The following is a 24505-nucleotide window of genomic DNA, read 5'->3' as shown; positions in this document are numbered from 1 at the left end:
AGTGCCTGCATCCTGACAGGGTTAGGACACTGACATTTACAGGTAAGTATCCTAAATCTACCCCTACCCCTGCCCCTAAACCTAACCCTTCCCCCTGCAGTCTAATCCTAACATTGCCCCCCCCCCCTTGTCACTTGCAGCCTAACCCTCCCCCTACTCCCAATACTTACCGTCAGGATGCCGGCGGTTGGGATTTGGACTGGTGTCGGGATTCCGGCAGTGAGGGGGACGTGGAGAGGCCCCTCTTAGATGCTGCCCTGCTTAACACATGTGCATGGCGGCTATTCATTGCAGCTCAGCAACTCCCGGAGTGCAGGCCATGCCCGGTGTGACACAAAACAGGGGGCGCAGCTCATGGGCATGACTTTTCCTGCAAGGCCACGCCCCCTTTTATGAGGCGCACATCAGGGTCCCAATTGACATTTACAAGAAGTATGGATTTTAGTGGGTGTACCTGGATGATAACGGGGGTGGTCAGACAGATGCAGCATGTCGCTGACAGTGACACAAAGCCACTCCCACAGGAGACCATGGACCTCATTCAGAGCCGCTAGCAAAAAGCGAGAGCTCGCTCTGGATGCGGGCGGCTGCTTTTATTTTTTTTAAGCCGGCCTCCTGGCCACTCGCTAAGCTGTGGGTGACCACCCACAGCTTTTTGCGAGCAGCCAGGTGATGGTCGCGATCATTGGGCTTACGACGAGACCCTTGTGGTAGGGTCTCATCTGCCGCAAGCCCCAGTGAGCTTCCTACTGTAATAGAGCCAGAAGCTCACTACTGATGTCACTCGTGATGTCAGTAGGGCCGCCCTCAAACGGCAGGCATTCCTTTAGGGACGCCTCCGTTTGTTCAGCCACCCACCTACCCCGCCTACAAAACGGGGCGAGCTGTCGATCAACGTCGTGCGCAATGCACAACCATCGACCCACTTGCGAGCGGGTCTGAATGAGGTCCCATGTTTAGAAGTAGAACCTGCACCTGGCATAAGGCTGCTGCGTCCGATGGTGCATGGATGATGATGTGTGTAAAGACGCAGCAGGACCGATTTCCTCAGACGCTAGGTGTCTCTGATCAGCTATGGCCACATCTCTGTGTGACCCGGAATCAGGCCCATAATTACAGTCAGCTATTAGAGTAATCATGTAGAGAAGATGAAGGGGAGAAGCTCCTGTTCCTCTGAGCTTGCAATCAGCGCGGATCTAGTGAAGAAAGCATGGGGTGTTACCAATGGCGTCACAAGGGGGAAGCAGGGTGTGTGGGGAGTACCCAGGTGTCACCCACCGACGGGTGACACCACAGTGCCGACTCCCCCCTCAGTGACAGGAGACGGGTGCTGCACTGACACAGTGAGGGAGCCGTCACTGCACACAGACTGGTCCCCGGGGGCAGCCCGCATCTCCAGGACCCCCGCAGTAACTTGATCGAGCCGGGAGGCCACACCCTTACCCATGAAGCCACGCCCCCTGTCCCACAAGGCCACGCCTGCTTTTGCCTGGAACGGCACCCTGCAACCTAGAAATCAACTGCGGCCAGTCAGCTTCTCCTGTCTCCTGGCGACAAACCCCCTTATTGTAATGTCATAACACCACAAGTTCACCCTGTGTCCATGTCGGCATTGTCGCCGTGATATGACGCTGATGTGGAGGCGGCATTATACAATAAATTGTTGGCATATTTAGCCCTGTACAGCCAGGGAAGGTTCCTTCCCCTCCGTCCCTGCTCCTGGACAGATTTATTATACCGCACACACGCACGCAGCACACGTATGTCTTCTGAGTGTCATAGGAAAATGACGCAAGCCCGCTGATCGCGCTGTGGGTGGAGGACAACGCGAGGCTTTGCTTTCAGCTGTGTTATTACCAGTTTATTATAGTTTTATTTGCAGGAAACCCCCATTATTTTTGGGAGTGGTCAGTTTCAGGGTCATTCCTGGGCTCGGTCTCTATTGAGTGGGATTGGTGAATAAATAATCATTATGTTTCCTGGAATTTATTAGTGAATTTGTCTCCGGACAGGAGGGAATCACTAGCGGGACAGGAAGAGGAGACACGGTACAGACAATGGGAAGACAACGGGCGCGGCAGCCACAGTGGGGGAGGATTAATGACGCCCCCTGTGTCCCACCAAGGTGCAACCCACACAGGTGGGGGACGTCTTCCAGCTCAAGTGAAGAGGTGCGTGACATATAACTGGGGGGGCCTGGACTTTATATTACTGCAGGGCCAGAAGTGTATATCCCTGGGGGAGGAAGGAAGGTTTGAGAGTATATCCCTGGGGAGGCCTGGAGTGTATATTAATAGGGGCCTGGGGTATATATTCTGGGGAGGGGGGTGGGATGTGTATTACTGTGGGCCCTGGAGTGTATATTCCTGGGGAAGGGGGCATTAAGGGCCCGCTGGTGCCTATAGTCCCCCTGTAAAATAAATATTAAAATAATGACCATACACACACCAAATTTGTTATTTTGTTATTACACAGTAACTCTTCTTTGCCTGAGGACGAGGTACAATCACATTGCCCACAGAACAACACGAAGATGCCAGGGGAGGACCCCTCACTAATGACGGGGGCTGAGATAGGCGCTGCTATGGGCGTCTCACAGCCTCTGTGTATTATGTGGCGATTTACCGTTGGGGATGGCTCAGTCTCCTGGTGGCAGCTCTGTGCTATCATGAGGGAGATCAGACTCATGTGTATAATAGTTACATAGTATATACAGATATCTCATTCTATACCCCAGACACTACCACCCCCACCACCTTTAATACCAGCAGCTTGTGACCGGATGCACCTCGCTTAACAGATTATTTTTGATCACCAATTATATTTGATCCCACTGGACCTTGTAGTATTAGGAATACGCTTTTACTGTCAGTAGCTGCCTGTGCTTAACGCTGCCACCACCAAGACCCTAGTACCAGTGCTTGGAACTGCTTACTTCCATCCAGGCTCCTACACCTGCACCTGGAACCGCTTACTTCCATCCAGGCTCCTACACTGGCACCTGGAACCGCTTACTTCAATCCAGGCTCCTACACTGGCACCTGGAACAGCTTACTTCCATCCAGGCTCCTACACAGGCACCTGGAACCGCTTACTTCCATCCAGGCTCCTACACTGGCACCTGGAACAGCTTACTTCCATCCAGGCTCCTACACAGGCACCTGGAACCGTATAATTCTGTCCAGGTTCCTAAACTTGCACCTGGAACTGCTTACTTCCATCCAGGCTCCTACAAAGGTACCTGGAACCGCTTACTTCTATCCAGGCTCCTACACTTGCACCTGGAACTGCTTACTTCCATGCTCCTACACTGGCACCTGGAACCACCTACTTCCATCCAGGCTCCTACACTGGCACCTGGAACAACTTCCATCCATGCTCCTACACTGGCACCTGGAACCACCTACTTCCATCCAGGTTCCTACACTGGCACCTGGAACCGGTTATTTCCATCCAAACTCTTACACTGGCACCTGGAACCACTTCCATCCATGCTCCTACACTGGCACCTGGAATCGCTTACTTCCATCCAGGCTCTTACACTGGCACCTGGAACTTCCTACTTCCATCCAGGCTCCTACACTGGGACCTGGAACCACCTACTTCCACCCAGGCTCTTACACTGGCACCTGGAACCGCTTACATCCATCCAGGCTCCTACACTGGCCCCTGGAACCGCTTACTTCCATCCAGGCTTCTACACTGGCACCTGGAACCGCTTACTACCATCTAGGGTCTTACACTGGCACCTGGAACCAGCTACAACTGGCACCTGGAACCACCTACTTCCTTCCAGGCTCCTAAACTGGCACCTGGAACCACTTACTTCCAACCAGGCTCTTACACTGGCACCTGGAACCGCTTACTTCCATCCAGGCTTCTACACTGGCACCTGGAACCACCTACTTCCATCCAGGCTCCTACACTGGCACCTGGAACTGCTTACTTCCATCCAGGCTTCTACACTGGCACCTGGAACCGCTTACTTCCATCCAGGCTTCTACACTGGCACCTGGAACCACCTACTTCCATCCAGGCTCCTACACTGGCACCTTGAACTGTTTACTTCCATCCAGGCTCCTACACTGGCACCTGGAAATGTTTACTTCCATCCAGGCTCCTACACTGGCACCTGGAAATGTTTACTTCCATCCAGGCTCCTACACTGGCACCTGGAAACGTTTACTTCCATCCAGGCTCCTACACTGGCACCTGCAAACATTTACTTCCATCCAGGCTCCTACACTGGCACCTGGAACCGCTTACTTCCATCCAGGCTCCTACACTGGTACCTGGAACCGTATAATTCTGTCCAGGTTAATACACTTGCACCTGGAACTGCTTACTTCCATCCAGGCTCCTACAAAGGTACCTGGAATTGCTTACTTCTATCCAGGCTCCTACACTTGCACCTGGAACTGCTTACTTCCATGCTCCTACACTGGCACCTGGGACCACCTACTTCCATCCAGGCTCCTACACTGGCACCTGGAACCACTTCCATCCATGCTCCTACACTGGCACCTGGAACCACCTACTTCCATCCAGGTTCCTACACTGGCACCTGGAACCGGTTATTTCCATCCAAGCTCTTACACTGGCACCTGGAACAACTTCCATCCAGGCTCCTACACTGGCACCTGGAACCACCTACTTCCATCCAGGCTTCTACACTGGCACCTGGAAATGTTTACTTCCATCCAGGCTCCTACACTGGCACTTGGAAACGTTTACTTCCATCCAGGCTCCTACACTGGCACCTGGAAACGTTTACTTCCATCCAGGCTCCTACACTGGTACCTGGAACCGCTTACTTCCATCCAGGCTCCTACACTGGCACCTGAACCACTTACTTCCATCCAGGCTCCTACACTGGCACCTGGAACCGCTTACTTCCATCCAGGCTCCTACACTGGCACCTGGAACCGTATAATTCTGTCCAGGTTCCTACACTTGCACCTGGAACTGCTTACTTCCATCTAGGCTCCTACAAAGGTACCTGGAACTGCTTACTTCTATCCAGGCTCCTACACTTGCACCTGGAACCACTTACTTCCATGCTCCTACACTGGCACCTGGGACCACCTACTTCCATCCAGGCTCCTACACTGGCACCTGGAACCACTTCCATCCATGCTCCTACACTGGCACCTGGAACCACCTACTTCCATCCAGGTTCCTACACTGGCACCATGAACTGGTTATTTCCATCCAAGCTCTTACACTGGCACCTGGACCCACTTCCATCCATGCTCCTACACTGGCACCTGGAATCGCTTCCTTCCATCCAGGCTTCTACACTGGCACCTGGAACCACTTACTTACATCTAGGGTCTTACACCGGCACCTGGAACCAGCTACTACTGGCACCTGGAACCACCTACTTCCTTCCAGGCTCCTACACTGGCACCTGGAACCAGTTACTTCCATCCAGGCTCCTACACTGGCACCTGGAACTGCTTACTTCCATCCAGGCTCCTACACTGGCACCTGGAACCACCTACTTCCATCCAGGCTTCTACACTGGCACCTTGAACTGTTTACTTCCATCCAGGCTCCTACACTGGCACCTGGAAATGTTTACTTCCATCCAGGCTCCTACACTGGCACCTTGAAATGTTTACTTCCATCCAGGCTCCTACACTGGCACCTGGAAACGTTTACTTCCATCCAGGCTCCTACACTGGCACCTGGAAACGTTTACTTCCATCCAGGCTCCTACACTGGCGCCTGGAACTGCTTACTTCCATCCAGGCTCCTACACTGGCACCTGGAACTACTTACTTCCATCCAGGCTCCTACACTGGCACCTGTAACAACTTACTTCCATCCAGGCTCCTACACAGGCACCTGGAACCGCTTACTTCCATCCAGGCTCCTACACTGGCACCTGGAAATGCTTACTTCCATCCAGGCTCCTACACTGGCAACTGGAACAGCTTACTTCCATCCAGGCTCCTACACAGGCATCTGGAACCGTATAATTCTGTCCAGGTTCCTACACTTGCACCTGGAACTGCTTACTTCCATCCAGGCTCCTACAAAGGTACCTGGAACCGCTTACTTCTATCCAGGCTCCTACACTTGCACCTGGAACTGCTTACTTCCATGCTCCTACACTGGCACCTGGAACCATCTACTTCCATCCAGGCTCCTACACTTGCACCTGGAACCACTTCCATCCATTCTCCTACACTGGCACCTGGAACCACCTACTTCCATCCAGGTTCCTACACTGGCACCTGGAACCGGTTATTTCCATCCAAGCTCTTACACTGGCACCTGGAACCACTTCCATCCATGCTCCTACACTGGCACCTGGAATCGCTTACTTCCATCCAGGCTCTTACACAGGCACCTGGAACCACCCACTTCCATTCAGGCTCCTACACTGGCACCTGGAACCCCTTACTTCCATCCAGGCTCCTACACTGGCACCTGGAACTGCCTACTTCCATCCAGGCTCCTACACTGGGACCTGGAACCACCTACTTCCATCCAGGCTCTTACACTGGCACCTGGAACTGCTTACTTCCATCCAGGCTCCTACACTGGCCCCTGGAACCACTTCCTTCCATCCAGGCTTCTACACTGGCACCTGGAACCGCTTACTTCCATCTAGGGTCTTACACTAGCACCTGGAACCAGCTACTACTGGCACCTGGAACCACCTACTTCCTTCCAGGCTCCTACACTGGCACCTGGAACCACTTACTTCCATCCAGGCTCCTACACTGGCACCTGGAACCGCTTACTTCCCTCCAGGCTCCTACACTGGCACCTGGAACCACCTACTTCCATCCAGGCTCCTACACTGGCACCTGGAACCGCTTACTTCCATCCAGGCTCCTACACTGGCACCTGGAACTTCTTACTTCTATCCAGGCTTCTACAGTGGCACCTGGAACCGCTTACTTTCATCCAGGCTTCTACACTGGCACCTGGAACCACCTACTTCCATCCAGGCTCGACACTGGCACCTGGAACTGTTTACTTCCATCCAGGCACCTACACTGGCACCTGGAAATGTTTACTTCCATCCAGGCTCCTACACTAGCACCTGGAAACGTTTACTTCCATCCAGGCTCCTACACTGGCACCTGGAAATGTTTACTTCCATCCAGGCTCCTACACTGGCACCTGGAAACGTTTACTTACATCCAGGCTCCTACACTGGCACCTGGAACCGCTTACTTCCATCCAGGCTCCTACACTGGCACCTGGAAATGTTTACTTCCATCCAGGCTCCTACACTGGCACCTGGAAACATTTACTTCCATCCAGGCTCCTACACTGGCACCTGGAACCGCTTACTTCCATCCAGGCTCCTACACTGGCACCTGGAACCGCTTACTTCCATCCAGGCTCCTACACCGACACCTGGAACTGGTTACTTTTGGCTATTTGTGGGCGCTGCTGCAGCACTTACTGGCTAATGCCCACTGGTACTGCACAATGGACCAGTCTCTGCGGGGCAGCTGGCAGAGGGCTTTCGCTTGGAGACACTGGGCTCACTCCAGAACAGCCGGAGAACGGAGCAGAGGTTTGTGCTTATTCTGCTGGTCACAGGATAGAAGAGTCTAGAAGGAAATACATGTTTATTGTTCAGTCTGTAAAAAGACAATTCCCCCACAGCGTACAGGTAACAGTCAGAGGTACACACCTCTCTGAGAGGCCTATTTATCATTGTATATTTCAGATTTAATCCCTGAAAACACCTGTTTTCGGGGGTTAACCTCAAATATTAGGTTTCCCCCGGATGTATGAAGGAGGCACCGCAGCAGATATCTCCCTCTATTCACGCTGGCAGCCGCCTCCCCCATAGGTTTCTATAGGGGATGCGATGCTGCCAGGTTTACCAGAATCCAGAATGTGATGCATCCCGGATATTGGCCCCCACTGCTAATACCATCCGATGATGCCGTTAGCCGCTGTAGCCTATGGGATACCGCTACACCACGCATAAATACCCTCCCCGGCGATGGCGGCCGTACATGTGCAGTTAGCGTGACTGCGCATGCGCAGCAGCCCCGGCAGCTCTCCGGGCACATCACAGGGGCGGGCGCCTTTCGGAGCTCATGTCCAGGCATGTACCAGATGAGACATCCGGGTGCTATGATCACATATTACTAATAAATGGGGGCCTGAGAGTCAGAGGGTATACACTGTACATTCAGGCTCACATGCTCGGTTATTATTCCATTGTTCACACGGTACCATAGGGGGTAATAATCCGCTCAGGGTCCCTTAAACAATCAGGCTAAATGCATGTTCGGTGTCTGAGACATTATGGACTTATATCCAGGCTTACCTACCCTCCCGAATATCGGGTGCCGCTCCCGGGTCCCCGAGAAAAGCAGGTTAGCTTCCCCGAAGACGCAGTAGCTATAGAAACCCCGGCAACAGAGGGGCAGTGAAGCGATTCGCTCTGAATCACGTTATCGTGGCCCCTCCCCCTGCTTCACAATGCCGCTACTTTCTGGTGTTTTCTGGGATTTTACCACAAATATATTTTGATAAATGGGACCCTAGGTGACAGAAGATGACAAATTCTTATAAAGTAAAAATCAAATAAATAACAAAAGTGCAGAGTTCACACAGTCACCCCTACGTTTCCCCAATGTAACACCTGCACACAGTCACCCCTATGTTTCCCCAATGTAACACCTGCACACAGTCACCCCTACGTTTCCCCAATGTAACACCTGCACAAAGTCACCCCTACGTTTCCCCAATGTAACACCTGCACACAGTCACCCCTACGTTTCCCCAATGTAACACCTGCACACAGTCACCCCTATGTTTCCCCAATGTAACACCTGCACACAGTCACCCCTACGTTTCCCCAATGTAACACCTGCACACAGTCACCCCTGCCTTTCCCCAATGTAACACCTGCACACCGTCACCCCTGCCATTCCCCAATGTAACACCTGCACACAGTTACCCCTGCCTTTCCCCAATGTAACACCTGCACACAGTCACCCCTGCCTTTCCCCAATGTAACACCTGCACACAGTCACCCCTGCCTTTCCCCAATGTAACACCTGCACACCGTCACCCCTGCCTTTCCCCAATGTAACACCTGCACACCGTCACCCCTGCCATTCCCCAATGTAACACCTGCACACAGTTACCCCTGCCTTTCCCCAATGTAACACCTGCACACAGTTACCCCTGCCTTTCCCCAATGTCACACCTGCACACAGTCACCCCTACCTTTCCCCAATGTAACACCTGCACACCGTCACCCCTGCCTTTCCCCAATGTAACACCTGCACACAGTCACCCCTGCCTTTCCCCAATGTAACACCTGCACACCGTCACCCCTGCCTTTCCCCAATGTAACACCTGCACACAGTCACCCCTACGTTTCCCCAATGTAACACCTGCACACAGTCACCCCAGCATTTCCCCAATGTAACACCTGCACACAGTCACCCCAGCATTTCCCCAATGTAACACCTGCACACAGTCACCCCTGCGTATCCCCAATGTAACACCTGCACACAGTCACCCCTGCCTTTCCCCAATGTAACACCTGCACACAGTCACCCCTGCCTTTCCCCAATGTAACACCTGCACACAGTCACCCCTGCCTTTCCCCAATGTAACACCTGCACACAGTCACCCCTACTTTTCCCCAATGTAACACCTGCACACAGTCACCCGTACATTTCCCCAATGTAACACCTTCACACAGTCACCCCTGCCTTTCCCCAATGTAACACCTGCACACAGTCACCCCTGCCTTTCCCCAATGTAACACCTGCACACAGTCACCCCTGCCTTTCCCCAATGTAACACCTGCACACAGTCACCCCTGCCTTTCCCCAATGTAACACCTGCACACAGTCACCCCTGCCTTTCCCCAATGTAACACCTGCACACAGTCACCCCTGCCTTTCCCCAATGTAACACCTGCACACAGTCACCCCTGCCTTTCCCCAATGTAACACCTGCACACAGTCACCCCTGCCTCTCCCCAATGTAACACCTGCACACAGTCACCCCTGCCTTTCCCCAATGTAACACCTGCACACAGTCACCCCTACATTTCCCCAATGTAACACCTGCACACAGTCACCCCTGCCTCTCCCCAATGTAACACCTGCACAGTCACCCCTACGTTTCCCCAATGTAACACCTGCACACAGTCACCCCTGCCTCTCCCCAATGTAACACCTGCACACAGTCACCCCTACATTTCCCCAATGTAACACCTGCACACAGTCACCCCTGCCTTTCCCCAATGTAACACCTGCACACAGTCACCCCTACATTTCCCCAATGTAACACCTGCACACAGTCACCCCTGCCTCTCCCCAATGTAACACCTGCACAGTCACCCCTACGTTTCCCCAATGTAACACCTGCACACAGTCACCCCTGCCTCTCCCCAATGTAACACCTGCACACAGTCACCCCTACATTTCCCCAATGTAACACCTGCACACAGTCACCCCTACGTTTCCCCAATGTAACACCTGCACACAGTCACCCCTACGTTTCCCCAATGTAACACCTGCACACAGTCACCCCTGCCTCTCCCCAATGTAACACCTGCACACAGTCACCCCTACATTTCCCCAATGTGACACCTGCACACAGTCACCCCTGCCTTTCCCCAATGTAACACCTGCACAGTCACCCCAGCGTTTCCCCAATGTAACACCTGCACACAGTCACCCCTGCCTTTCCCCAATGTAACACCTGCACATTCACCCCTGCCTTTCCCCAATGTAACACCTGCACACAGTCACCCCAGCGTTTCCCCAATGTAACACCTGCACACAGTCACCCCTACGTTTCCCCAATGTAACACCTGCACACAGTCACCCCTGCCTCTCCCCAATGTAACACCTGCACACAGTCACCCCTACATTTCCCCAATGTAACACCTGCACACAGTCACCCCTACGTTTCCCCAATGTAACACCTGCACACAGTCACCCCTACGTTTCCCCAATGTAACACCTGCACACAGTCACCCCTGCCTCTCCCCAATGTAACACCTGCACACAGTCACCCCTACATTTCCCCAATGTGACACCTGCACACAGTCACCCCTGCCTTTCCCCAATGTAACACCTGCACAGTCACCCCAGCGTTTCCCCAATGTAACACCTGCACACAGTCACCCCTGCCTTTCCCCAATGTAACACCTGCACATTCACCCCTGCCTTTCCCCAATGTAACACCTGCACACAGTCACCCCAGCGTTTCCCCAATGTAACACCTGCACACAGTCACCCCTACGTTTCCCCAATGTAACACCTGCACACAGTCACCCCTGCCTCTCCCCAATGTAACACCTGCACACAGTCACCCCTGCCTTTCCCCAATGTGACACCTGCACACAGTCACCCCTGCCTTTCCCCAATGTAACACCTACACAGTCACCCCAGCGTTTCCCCAATGTAACACCTGCACACAGTCACCCCAGCGTTTCCCCAATGTAACACCTGCACACAGTCACCCCTGCCTCTTCCCAATGTAACACCTGCACACAGTCACCCCTGCCTCTCCCCAATGTAACACCTGCACACAGTCACCCCTGACTTTCCCCAATGTAACACCTGCACACAGTCACCCCTGACTTTCCCCAATGTAACACCTGCACACAGTCTCCCCAGCCTTTCCCCAATGTAACACCTGCACACAGTCACCCCTGCCTCTCCCCAATGTAACACCTGCACACAGTCACCCCTACATTTCCCCAATGTGACACCTGCACACAGTCACCCCTGCCTTTCCCCAATGTAACACCTGCACAGTCACCCCAGCGTTTCCCCAATGTAACACCTGCACACAGTCACCCCTGCCTTTCCCCAATGTAACACCTGCACATTCACCCCTGCCTTTCCCCAATGTAACACCTGCACACAGTCACCCCAGCGTTTCCCCAATGTAACACCTGCACACAGTCACCCCTACGTTTCCCCAATGTAACACCTGCACACAGTCACCCCTGCCTCTCCCCAATGTAACACCTGCACACAGTCACCCCTGCCTTTCCCCAATGTGACACCTGCACACAGTCACCCCTGCCTTTCCCCAATGTAACACCTGCACAGTCACCCCAGCGTTTCCCCAATGTAACACCTGCACACAGTCACCCCAGCGTTTCCCCAATGTAACACCTGCACACAGTCACCCCTACGTTTCCCCAATGTACCACCTGCACACAGTCACCCCTACGTTTCCCCAATGTAACACCTGCACACAGTCACCCCTGCCTCTCCCCAATGTAACACCTGCACACAGTCACCCCTGCCTCTCCCCAATGTAACACCTGCACACAGTCACCCCTGACTTTCCCCAATGTAACACCTGCACACAGTCACCCCAGCCTTTCCCCAATGTAACACCTGCACACAGTCACCCCTGCCTTTCCCCAATGTCACACCTGCACACAGTCACCCCTGCCTTTCCCCAATGTAACACCTGCACACAGCGCATTGTATATAACATGTTAAAATACAGTATTACATATACATTTATAGTACATATAATATGATAGTTCATGTGAAATTGCCACTGCAGCACAATGATTTAACCCTCTCAGGGTCACAGCCACCATCTTGGCCATGTAGACGGGGTCTGCGGCCAAACAGCTCTATAGGAGATGCGTGTTTTTCTCCATGAGTCCCAGGTGAAGCCCTAAAGCTGCTCTATAACATACTCTATACTGTTTTTTTGTCTCCTCTCCGGGAGAAGCCTGGGAAGGAGACGCAGGTGGGTTGTGATGGGGGCGGCGCCTGAATGTTCACGGTATTAAGCCCCGCCCCTTCTCAGCGAATTGCCGTGATTGGTGAAAATGTAAATAGGGGACAAGGCTTAATGACACCATTCTTGAAGAATCGCAGCACTAAGCCCCTCCCCCTACATAGGGACCCTCGATCTCCGCGGAAATTCTTCCCATTCTGCCCTCTTCACTAGGAGGTGGGGAGAAGGCGGGTGAAGTGCCTACTCTACCGGAGGTGTGGGGGGTTACCCGAAATATCATTACAGCAGCATATGATGGTGATGTGCGTGCTTGTACACAGGTGTATTTGTCTGCAGCACATACATGCCTACTGTCCCGGCTCCTGATTTTTTGGGTAACCCTCCTGCACCCCCGAGAAACTAGACACTTCTCCCGCATTCTTTCCACTTCCTTTTCTCGCAGGTCGGCGGGTCCGCGAGAAGGGGCGGAGCATAATGACGTGATTCTTTGCCAATCATGTCTTTTAGCCCTGCCTCCTATTCAAAAATGCAGGAATCGTTGAATCTTACCACGAGTGGGGGGCTTAATGACGCGGACCATCTGGCCCTGCCCCCCCCAAAAAAGCCCACCTGCTTCTCCCCGGGGAGGAAGTGTAGGAAGTCGGTAAGTATGGAGCAGCGTGCCTGTGTATCATGTGCTGACTCCATTATGATGGTCTGCGCCATTGTACAGGGCAGATATTGCTAAAGTGATTTCTCTGTTCCTGGATCCTCCTTTATAAATGACACTTTGGGGGGTTTATGTCCCCACAGATCTCTCTGACCAGACATCACCGACCACACAGCAGATTGCAGCCCCTGCAGCAGAGGACAGGGAACCTCTGCCGCCATCTTGGCTGTAGAACGGCTCTGGGATCCACTGAAGACTCTTCCAGCTCCAGCGAGGAGGACTGATCTCGTGCGTAAGATATTCATATATATATCTCTAATAAACTGTCCGCCATTAACAAGCTGGGGGGAAGGGGGGCGGCATTGGTAGCCTTGGTATTAGGCCAAAAATCAGGATTATTGGAGCATGACGCAGTCCTCGGGGTCCGCCAACACAACAGGTTGTAGAAGCACAAAGAGATTATGGGTCCACATTCACCTGTTTTCAAATTGCGCCAAATATCCCTGTTTGGCGCTCAGTGAAATATGCGGCTAAGCATTGTGTGAATTTACGCTGCCTGAGTTAGGAGGAAATTGCGTCACTATATGTCTCCGGTACTTTATAAGTCAGCTGGTGTGCGGCTTCGCTGCGACAAAGACACTAACATGTGAAAGCACGGAACTCATTATCCGTGATGTGGCGCCTAAGTCGCTTCACGTGTCTCGCGGCATATGATGGAAAACCGCTAAGTGTACACATCGGTATCACTCATGTATTACGGCAGTATTAGAACGTCTGGGGCAATTTACAGCTCAGCATCATGGAGGAAACTTTTTATGCTGAAATTCAGATTTGTAGGTAAATAATGTCAAATTTTCTCTCCATACAGAACGCCCTGCGGTATGGCCGCCAGTAGGGGAGGAGGCGTGTACCGGTTACTGGAGGGCGGGATATTATTCGGGACTGCTCTCAATCCCGCCTATATATAGATCTATGCGGGGAGTGATCATGAGGATGATGTCATAAGCCAGCCAGCGCAACAGGAGGAGAGAAGCACTCAGCGAGCTACAAACCTATATTCACCTTATATATCATGTGCCCACTAGTAAAATAACATTTATATTGAATTGACATGTAAAAATGTGCAGAATATTAAAATATTTGTGAATCCGGCTGAAGCTAAATATTAACATTTATATGTGAATAATAGTGAAAATTATCGTGGTGAAAATAAAAAAAGAAAATTAGATTTTTTAAATGTAAATCATAAGTTATATATTTGTATAGTCTATTCTCACATATCAAAGACCTTTATATCTGCAGCATCTTTAAAAATAACTGTTCTTGTGTGATTGTATATATTGAAGTAACTTATGCTATAATGTCATTGGATAACCTTTGTACATCATTGCAGAACTGCAACAAAGTTACAACAGAGAGAGTAAAAGTCTTTGCAGGGGATTAACTGTGAAGTTTGTAATAAAGTATAATTTACCATTAAAGAGCCAAATGTAATGCACAGCGGTTTGTAGCAGGTTTGAAAGGCAAACATTTCCGGCAATTACAGCCAAACCCTGCCGTACTGTACAATGTCTCCGGCCGATGAGATTGCGCTTCATGCAGTTTAAGCTATCTGTACCCCGAAACATAATAAAGAGACACATGAAACATATTTTGTCACTAATTAATAAGTGACTCAAACAATAAATATATTTATGAGGCACAATTAGTTAATTTATTATTGGTGCAAATTAATAAATAATACTAAATTCATTTTGCAGACAATATAATAATAAATATTATTATTTATATTATTTATAAATGAAATTACAGAACATTAATTGTTACATTTTAATTGTGGGTCTCTTAATTCATTTATAATGGAGGCACTTATTATATTGATCACTTATGGACCTATGCATGCATTACTCAAGATAACCCCAATTAACATAAAATATTATTGATCCAGGTATTTAATTTATTAATAATATTGGCCTCTTAATATTTCTTAAATATTATATTGTCCATGAAATGAAAATGTTGTTATTTGTTTTATTATTTATGAGCTTGCCCAAATAAAATAAAGTAATTAAATAATTGTGTCCCATAAATGTATTTATTGTAGTGGCCATTTCATTATTAATTAGTGGCCACTCCATACCAATAATGACTGAACCTCTTTATTATATTCAGGCCGGACATATAGCTCGTACTTCACGCAGTGCCATCTCTATGCCCATGGGCTCTTCTTTTCCTGGCATTTGTTTGGGTGGATGTGGTAAAATCCAACTATTTGAAAAAGAATCAGGATGGTGAGATGCTTTGAGCCGTGTATGGAAAAATTATGGTTTATGGTGATTTCTGGTGATTTTCAGATGATCCGACCTCTAATACAACCGTCAGTTTATACTTAGCCGACCCCCACCCCCCAAAAAAAATAAAAAATAAAATCACAAGCCCCCTCCTTTTCCCCATGAATTTATGTATTAGGATGTTGTATTATATCACTACATGTAATTGGTAGTAGAGACCCAGTAAATAAAAACAAACAATAATAATATTATCAATAAATGATTTCTGGGGACGGTTACTTGGCTACAAGTTCATTAGGGCACAAATAGCCTAGGAAGTCTTCCTCAGCATATTCATGTCATATAACAGAGGACCTGATGCTGTCACACGTAATAGCAGATACGGACGGATCACGCGGATTTCAGCGTAATGCTCAAAAGGAAGAAACTGGCAACTGCTCATGCGTCTGGGTCAAACTTACCCTGACTGACGGAGATCACTTCTGCAAACAGATTGACCTGTTTGTTGAAGGACCACACTTTCCGTCAAATGGCCATTTCTGGGTAGTAACTGGACAACAACCATGTGCGACAGCCTCATTTATTGGGAGTGCAGTAGGCAGGTAATTCAACTTCCACGTGTTATCGTAGCATTCAGAAGAGATGTCTGATGTATCTTTTGCACCTAGGATGGGGCTGGTGCACGTCTAGATACTAATGATGATGGCTACGTCTGCAGGCGCATACCCAGTGGGTGGGGCAGGCTTCTACTGATTCTCTGCACCTAGCATGGGGCTGGTGCACATCTAGATACTAATGATGAAGGCTACGTCTGCAGGCGCATACCCAGAGGGTGGGGCAGGCTTCTACTGATTCTCCTCCTAGCATGGGGCTGGTGCACATCTAGATACTAATGATGAAGGCTACGTCTGCTGGCGCATACCCAGAGGGTGGGGCAGGCTTCTACTGATTCTCCTCCTAGCATGGGGCTGGTGCACATCTAGATACTAATGATGATGGCTACGTCTGCAGGCGCATACCCAGTGGGTGGGGCAGGCTTCTACAGATTCTCTGCATCTAGCATGTGGCTGGTACACATCTAGATACTAATGATGAAGGCTACGTCTGCAGGCGCATACCCATTTGGCAGGGCAGGCTTCTACCGATTCTCCTCCTAGCATGGGGCTGGTACACATCTAGATACTAATGATGATGGCTACGTCTGCAGGTGCAAACCCAGAGGGTGGGGCAGGCTTCTACTGATTCTCCTCCTAGCATGAGGCTGGTGCACATCTAGATACTAATGATGATGGCTACGTCTGCAGGTGCATACCCAGAGGGCGGGGCAGGCTTCTACTGATTCTCCTCCTAGCATGGGGCTGATGCACATCTAGATACCAATGAGGATGGCTACATCTGCAGGCGCATACCCAGAGGGCGGGGCAGGCTTCTGTAGATTCTCTGCACCTAGCATGGGGCTGATGCACATCTAGATACTAATGATGATGGCTTAGTCTGCAGGCGCATACCCAGAGGGCGGGGCAGGCTTCTGTAGATTCTCTGCACCTAGCATGGGGCTGGTGCACATCTAGATACTAATGATGATGGCTCTGTCTGCAGGCAAATACCCTGAGGGCGGACCAGGCTTCTACTGATTCTCTGCACCTAGCATGGGGCTGGTGCACATCTAGATACTAATGATGATGGCTATGTCTGCAGGCGCATACCCAGAGGGTGGGGCAGGCTTCTGTAGATTCTCTGCACCTAGCATGGGGCTGGTGCACATCTAGATACTAATGATGATGGCTACGTCTGCAGGCGCATACCCAGAGGGTGGACCAGGCTTCTACAGATTCTCTGCATCTAGCATGGGGCTGGTGCACATCTAGATACTAATGGTGATGGCTATGTCTGCAGACGCATACCTAGTGGACGGGGCAGGCTTCTACTGATTCTCTGCACCTAACATGGGGCTGGTGCACATTTAGATGCTAATGATGATGGCTACTTCTTTAGGCGCATACCCAGAGGGCAGGGTAGGCTTCTGTAGATTCTCTGCACCTAGCATGGGGCTGGTGCACATCTAGATACTAATGATGATGGCTACGTCTGCAGATGCATACCTAGTGGACGGGGCAGGCTTCTACTGATTCTCTGCACCTAGCATGGGGCTGGTGCACATCTAGATACTAATGATGATGGCTATGTCTGCAGATGCATACCTAGTGGACGGGGCAGGCTTCTACTGATTCTCTGCACCTAGCATGGGGCTGGTGCACATCTAGATACTAATGATGATGGCTATGTCTGCAGACGCATACCTAGTGGACGGGGCATGCTTCTACTGATTCTCTGCACCTAACATGGGGCTGGTGCACATTTAGATGCTAATGATGATGCCCCTCTCAGTGACGTCACAGAAGGGGGCTGAGGAAAAATAGGGAATTTAAACACCCAGATAAAGCTATTTGTGGTGTTAATCTTCTGGGCTCAACCTGGTTGATAGTTTCCCCAACACACAAATGGTATCATCCCTACATAAGTCTTCTATTTTCTGTGATTTAATATTATTTTGTATGTCTTTTTTATATCTTTTGTTATAAGCGCTGTACTGTACCATTTTATATTAAATCTGAAATTAAGTTTGTCCTTGTTACTCTAATGAATTAATCAGCATTTTTGTGTGATGTGTGTTAGTGTGTTGGTGTGTTAGTATCAAGCCTTGGAGAGATCTAGGGGTAAATTTACTAATAATCGAGAATGGTCGAGATTGCAATCTCAGGAGAGTTTAGGCATGATTTTCAACTCGCAAATTGACTAAAGGCAAAGTTGGGAGAGTTAGAGAAAGATTTCTCTCTTCTCACTCATGGGATGAGATAGCAAACTTGAATCTTATCACCATCCGGCAAACTCGGAAGTACTTTTCACCTAAAAGATACAGCTCGTAAATTTACCAAGAATCAAGATGACAATCTCGGGTGAGATGACAGCAAACTCTCTGCCAAATTTCAGTTTTAAACTCTCACCTCCAGAGCTGCGAGTTTGGCTGAAACATACACAACTCATTGTGATTTGTGTATGTTTCTGCCTGTAAATAGTTTAAATAGGGTATATTTAAAAAAAAATACATATGGTCCCCCCCCCCCAAAAGCCTAACCAGCCCCGGACTTGCTAGCCAGTCCTGATACCTAAAATTATGGGGAACAAAACAAATAGGGTTCCATTATAATTTAGGTACCAGCACAAGGCTTCAGGGACAGTCCTGGTTTTAATTATAGGGGGGAAAAATTGCATAGGGTCCCCCTATAAGTAAAACCAGCACCGGACTCTTTCTAGTGGGGGGGCTGATGCCACAGCCAGGGGAGCCCTCTCACCGGGCCCCCTCTCCAGGGCACCCCTGGCCTAGGCTGATAGCCCGGGGCTATCCCCGCCACCCCTGGGCAGTGGGTGGCGGGTTGATAGTGAATGTAGTGTGTAAAAAATAGAATTAACAACATTGTCTTTACAGTGGAACTACAGGTCCCAGCAAGCCTCCCCCGCATGCTGGTACTTGGAGAACCACAAGTACCAGCATGTGGGGCATTAAGGGTCCGCTGGTACCTGTAATTCAACTGTAAAGAAATGTGTAAAAATCACAACACATACACCGTGAAAGTACACTTTTATTACATACAAACACACATACATACTCACCTACATTACCAGGAATGGTCCCCTTGTCCAAAGTAGGCAGCCAAGGTCTTCTTAAAACAAAAAAAATGCAAATTGCGAGCCATGCAACAGATACCAACCAGGATGGTTGTTATCTCCCAAATGAAATGCTCAAATGCGGCTTTAGCCTTTGTAGAGTCGTAGCTGAGCGTTCATTGGCTGAGAGAGGTGAGCCCCCGCCTCTCTCAGCTAATGAACGACTCCATTGAGGTCTATGGAGAGCTGCAGGGTTACTAAAATTTATTCTGCCGTTCCCACCATTGACTTCAATGGAAGAGCTGTTCACTGGCTGAGAGAGGTGGGGGCTCACCTCTCTCAGCCAATGAAAGCTCAGATACGGTTCTATAAAGGCAGAAGCCGCGACTGAGTGTTTCATTCAGGAGATAACAATCATCCTGGCTGTTATCAGTTGCGTGGGTCGCGATTTTCATTCTTTTGTTTTCTGAAGACCTTGGATGACTACTTTGGCTGTGGCATCAGTCCCTCGCTAGAAAGGGTCCGGTGCTGGTTTTAATTATAGGGGTACCCCTACGCAATTTTTTTCCCCCTATAATTAAAACCAGGACTGTCCCTGCAGCCTGGTGCTGGTACCTAATTTATGGTGGAACCCTACTCGTTTTGTTCCCCGTAATTGTAGGTACCAGGACTGGCTGGCAAGTCCAGTTCTGGTTAAGCTTTAGGGGAGGGGACCCTATTTAATTTTTTTAAATAACATTTAACTTGTTTTTTACAGGTCCTAACACACAAGCAGCTTACACATATCTCACTGATACAGTATGTGCAGGCTGCTAGCTCGGAGGAGATTTGCAGAGAGAAAACACTGCAATCTCAGGGGAGATATCTCGATCTGCTTCACCATCGGTCATCTCACTTTCAGCTAAACTCACTCCTTAGTAAATTTGCGAGATGAAAAAACCGGGAAAATCACCCGAGATTCGGCGATGCAACTCGAGATTAAAAAAAACTAAACTGAGACCATTCTCGATTCTTAGTAAATTTACCCCCTAAACTGAAGAAATTGTTCAAAGCAACCAATCAGCGTCTAACTCTCATTTCAAAGACTGTGCTAGATACACAACAGAAGCTGATTAGTTGCTGTGGGTAACGTCACTTTACCTCTCTCCAAGGCTTGATACATCTCCCCCATGATGTGTTAACCCTTTGAATGTTAGGGGAGAAAGTGTGGACCCCTTTGGCTGAGAGCGTAGTGTGTGCCAGGGTCGGGGGTACATTTGTGTAGCTGAGTGTTAGGGTCCTACTGATCTAACACAATAGATGTTAGCAGCGATTACATTGGATGTGAGATAAATTGGGGCTGTAAGTGCTATAACCCCTCACAGTAACATCCAAGCCCCCCCATATGCTGATAGAGCGGCCGTTACAGTAAGTGCCCAGGTGACTGTATACAAGAGACCTGAATGGTATAATAATAACTTAGCTTGTATTATTGCTGGAAGTGGACCTTTGGGAATACCCCCTGGCATTGCCCTTATCCAGAGCCGGCCCTAGGCATAAACAAACTAAGCAAATGCCTAGGGCACTAATTTGGCCAGGGCCGGCTCTGCCCTTATCACAGCACTTTCCCGTCTCCATAAATCTGCTGCTACATATACCGCAAAGGGATCATATCCAATCCAACTGCGCAATTTCTAATAGACGTATTTACTCACAGAACACAAGCGCCAATTGTTTATAAGGCAAACCAGGCGAGTTCTAGTTCTAATGACGTTTCTGCAATAAATCCCACAGCAAGAAACACGGAAAAGCTGCAACGTGACAAAGAAACCGCAACAAGTCTGTAAAGTACATTAAGCATAAGTTCACATGGATTCACATAACACAGCGGTTCTCAACCTGGGGTACTTCCTGCGATGTTCAGGGGCTTGTAGAAAATATGTCAGTAATGGGTGGGGGTGAGGGGCAGGGCTTGGCAGCCATTGGTGGCGGGAATGCTTCCCTGATGCTCCACAAACAGAAATGCAGTTACCACGCTAGTCTCGCTAGTACAGTAGCTCAGGCAATTACCACCTCTTCCTCCCCGGTTTGGGGGCTCAGCACACAGACACCTCTTCCTCCCTGGTTTGGGAGCTCAGCCCTTAGACATCTCTTCCTCCCTGGCTTGGGGTCTCAGCCCTCAGACACCTCTTCCTCCCTGGTTTGGGGGCTCAGCTCTTAGACACCTCTTCTTCCCCGGTTTGGAGGCTCAACCCTCAGATACCTCTTCCTCCCCGGTTTGGGGTCTCAGCCCTCAGACACCTCTTCTTCCCTGGTTTGGAGGCTCAACCCTCAGACACCTCTTCCTCCCCGGTTTGGGGGCTCAGTCCTCAGACACCTCTTCCTCCCTGGTTTGGGGGCTCAGCCCTCAGACACCTCTTCCTCCCCAGTTTGGGGGCTCAGCTCTTAGACACCTCTTCTTCCCCGGTTTGGGGGCTCAGCCCTCAGACACCTCTTCCTCCCCAGTTTGGGGGCTCAGCTCTTTGACACCTCTTCCTCCCCAGTTTGGGGTCTCAGCCCTCAGACACCTCTTCCTCCCCGGTTTGGGGGCTCAGCCCTCAGACACCTCTTCCTCCCTGGTTTGGTGGCTCAGCCCTCAGACACCTCTTCCTCCCCAGTTTGGGGGCTCAGCTCTTAGACACCTCTTCTTCCCCGGTTTGGGGGCTCAGCCCTCAGACACCTCTTCCTCCCCAGTTTGGGGGCTCAGCTCTTTGACACCTCTTCCTCCCCAGTTTGGGGTCTCAGCCCTCAGACACCTCTTCCTCCCCAGGTTGGGGGCTCGGCCCTCAGACACCTTTTCCTCCCCGGTTTGGGGGCTCAGCCCTCAGACACCTCTTTCTCCCCGGTTTGGGGGCTCAGCCCTCAGACACCTCTGCCTCCCTGGTTTGGGGGCTCAGCCCTCAGACACCTCTGCCTCCCCGGTTTGGGGGCTCGGCCCTCAGACACATCTTCCTCCCCGGTTTGGGAGCTCAGCCCTTAGACATCTCTTCCTCCCTGGCTTGGGGTCTCAGCCCTCAGACACCTCTTCCTCCCTGGTTTGGGGGCTCAGCTCTTAGACACCTCTTCTTCCCCGGTTTGGAGGCTCAACCCTCAGACACCTCTTCCTCCCCAGTTTGGGGTCTCAGCCCTCAGACACCTCTTCTTCCCCGGATTTGGAGGCTCAACCCTCAGATACCTCTTCCTCCCCGGTTTGGGGTCTCAGCCCTCAGACACCTCTTCTTCCCTGGTTTGGAGGCTCAACCCTCAGACACCTCTTCCTCCCCGGTTTGGGGGCTCAGTCCTCAGACACCTCTTCCTCCCTGGTTTGGGGGCTCAGCCCTCAGACACCTCTTCCTCCCCAGTTTGGGGGCTCAGCTCTTAGACACCTCTTCTTCCCCGGTTTGGGGGCTCAGCCCTCAGACACCTCTTCCTCCCCAGTTTGGGGGCTCAGCTCTTTGACACCTCTTCCTCCCCAGTTTGGGGTCTCAGCCCTCAGACACCTCTTCCTCCCCGGTTTGGGGGCTCAGCCCTCAGACACCTCTTCCTCCCTGGTTTGGGGGCTCAGCCCTCAGACACCTCTTCCTCCCCAGTTTGGGGGCTCAGCTCTTAGACACCTCTTCTTCCCCGGTTTGGGGGCTCAGCCCTCAGACACCTCTTCCTCCCCAGTTTGGGGGCTCAGCTCTTTGACACCTCTTCCTCCCCAGTTTGGGGTCTCAGCCCTCAGACACCTCTTCCTCCCCAGGTTGGGGGCTCGGCCCTCAGACACCTTTTCCTCCCCGGTTTGGGGGCTCAGCCCTCAGACACCTCTTTCTCCCCGGTTTGGGGGCTCAGCCCTCAGACACCTCTGCCTCCCTGGTTTGGGGGCTCAGCCCTCAGACACCTCTGCCTCCCCGGTTTGGGGGCTCGGCCCTCAGACACATCTTCCTCCCCGGTTTGGGGGCTCAGCCCTCAGACACCTCTTCTATTGTTATTTTCTCGATTTCCTAATCATCTCCTTGTGGTCATTTGGCGCAGGACCTGTCTCCACGCTGGGGGCCTGATTCAGAGGCGCACGCAATTTGGGCGGAATGCCGATGTTCGCATTGTGTAACGATTATTTGCCACTGCTCATGTGTGAAAAGTTCTAAAGCCCCCCTACGGCACATCCGTCACACAGATTGTACGCACAGAGATGCTGCTGTGATCGCGACATACGAAATCATATATGGTGCGGCAGAGTGACGGGCGTTCCTGGGCGGTGACTGGGAGGCGGCATGAAGTGGTTGCAAAAAAGTTTGTCTCATGGGTGCATTTGGTATGTCAGTGAGAGCGGCTGCGTTCTCTGGGTCCGATTCTTAAATGTACGCTAATCCGATTGTTGGCACACATCTCCAATTGTTAGAGGACTGCGCATGTGCAGCCCTCCATTTGTGAGTCCGCTCACAGTGCCCCCCAGCTGTAGCCAGATTGACGGGCTGCGGCGTTTGGGACGCAGAGCAGTGGAGTTCCTGGCCAGCATTCCTGGAAACAGAGGCGTGTCATCGCGTATTCCGGGGAGGGACGAGGCCGGGAACTGCGTCAGTGAACACAGATTTCCTGACCTCGCAGCTGCCAGGACCTTTTCACGCTGCGGTAAGCTTCAGCTTTCGCAGCCTGGCCAATGGTCGCGATGGTTATGCCAGGCTACGGTTACTGCACTCGGAACGCAGATGCAGCCAGTAGGTGTCTCCTGCTATACTAGCATTTTATATGGAGGGAATTGTGCAGCTGATTGTGCGCGACACTGAAATTCCGTCCTTCTCTGAATCAGGCCCTCAGACGCACAGACGCAGCCAGAGGCCATTTTCAGACAGAGAAACTGCGTCTGGGGCAATTCCTGATGGTGCACATGATTGTGATGTGTCCAGAATCACCGGCGCTGTTACAGTGCGCAGAGACGCTGAAGGTGGACATTTCAGTCATAGCGCAGTCAGACGCAGGGTACAACGCCAGGGGGAGGCTGATACCAGCATTTGTATATTATCGCAGCCGCGACTCCTGGTGTTTTTGGGGGGCTACCTGTAAATACTGAGGGTCGGCAGAATGTCCGTACAGGGGACCGCGGAGGTATCAGCTTCCACACAAACGTAAAGGGTCCCACATTCTGCGCAGAGATTCCCAGCTGGAGACTGGGCAGAGTAACCGGCCCCAAACC

General features: G+C 50.9%; 1 protein-coding gene across 5 annotated transcripts in view; it reads left to right on the top strand.

Annotated features, from left to right (window-relative positions):
- LOC148443339 (uncharacterized) overlaps positions 1 to 14525 on the top strand; it is a 135164-nt gene extending 120639 nt beyond the window's left edge. For 4 of the 5 annotated variants that reach the window (XM_088462959.1, XM_088462956.1, XM_088462957.1 and 1 more), the window contains 3 exons: positions 2013 to 2171; positions 13522 to 13670; positions 14247 to 14525. In XM_088462959.1, coding sequence (XP_088319085.1) covers positions 2013 to 2171; positions 13522 to 13662 — 300 coding nt within the window. In that variant the 3' untranslated portion in view covers positions 13663 to 13670; positions 14247 to 14525. The remainder of the gene's footprint in view (positions 1 to 2012; positions 2172 to 13521; positions 13671 to 14246) is intronic. The other variant, XM_088462961.1, reaches the window with a different exon arrangement.
- The last annotated feature ends 9980 nt before the right edge of the window (positions 14526 to 24505 follow it).

Source organism: Taudactylus pleione, unplaced genomic scaffold, assembly GCF_031769625.1.
Source record: "Taudactylus pleione unplaced genomic scaffold, aTauple2 ptg001297l, whole genome shotgun sequence".
NCBI lineage: Eukaryota > Metazoa > Chordata > Amphibia > Anura > Myobatrachidae > Taudactylus > Taudactylus pleione.
Note: the sequence above shows the minus strand (reverse complement) of the source record. Positions and strands in the feature narration are given on the sequence as shown.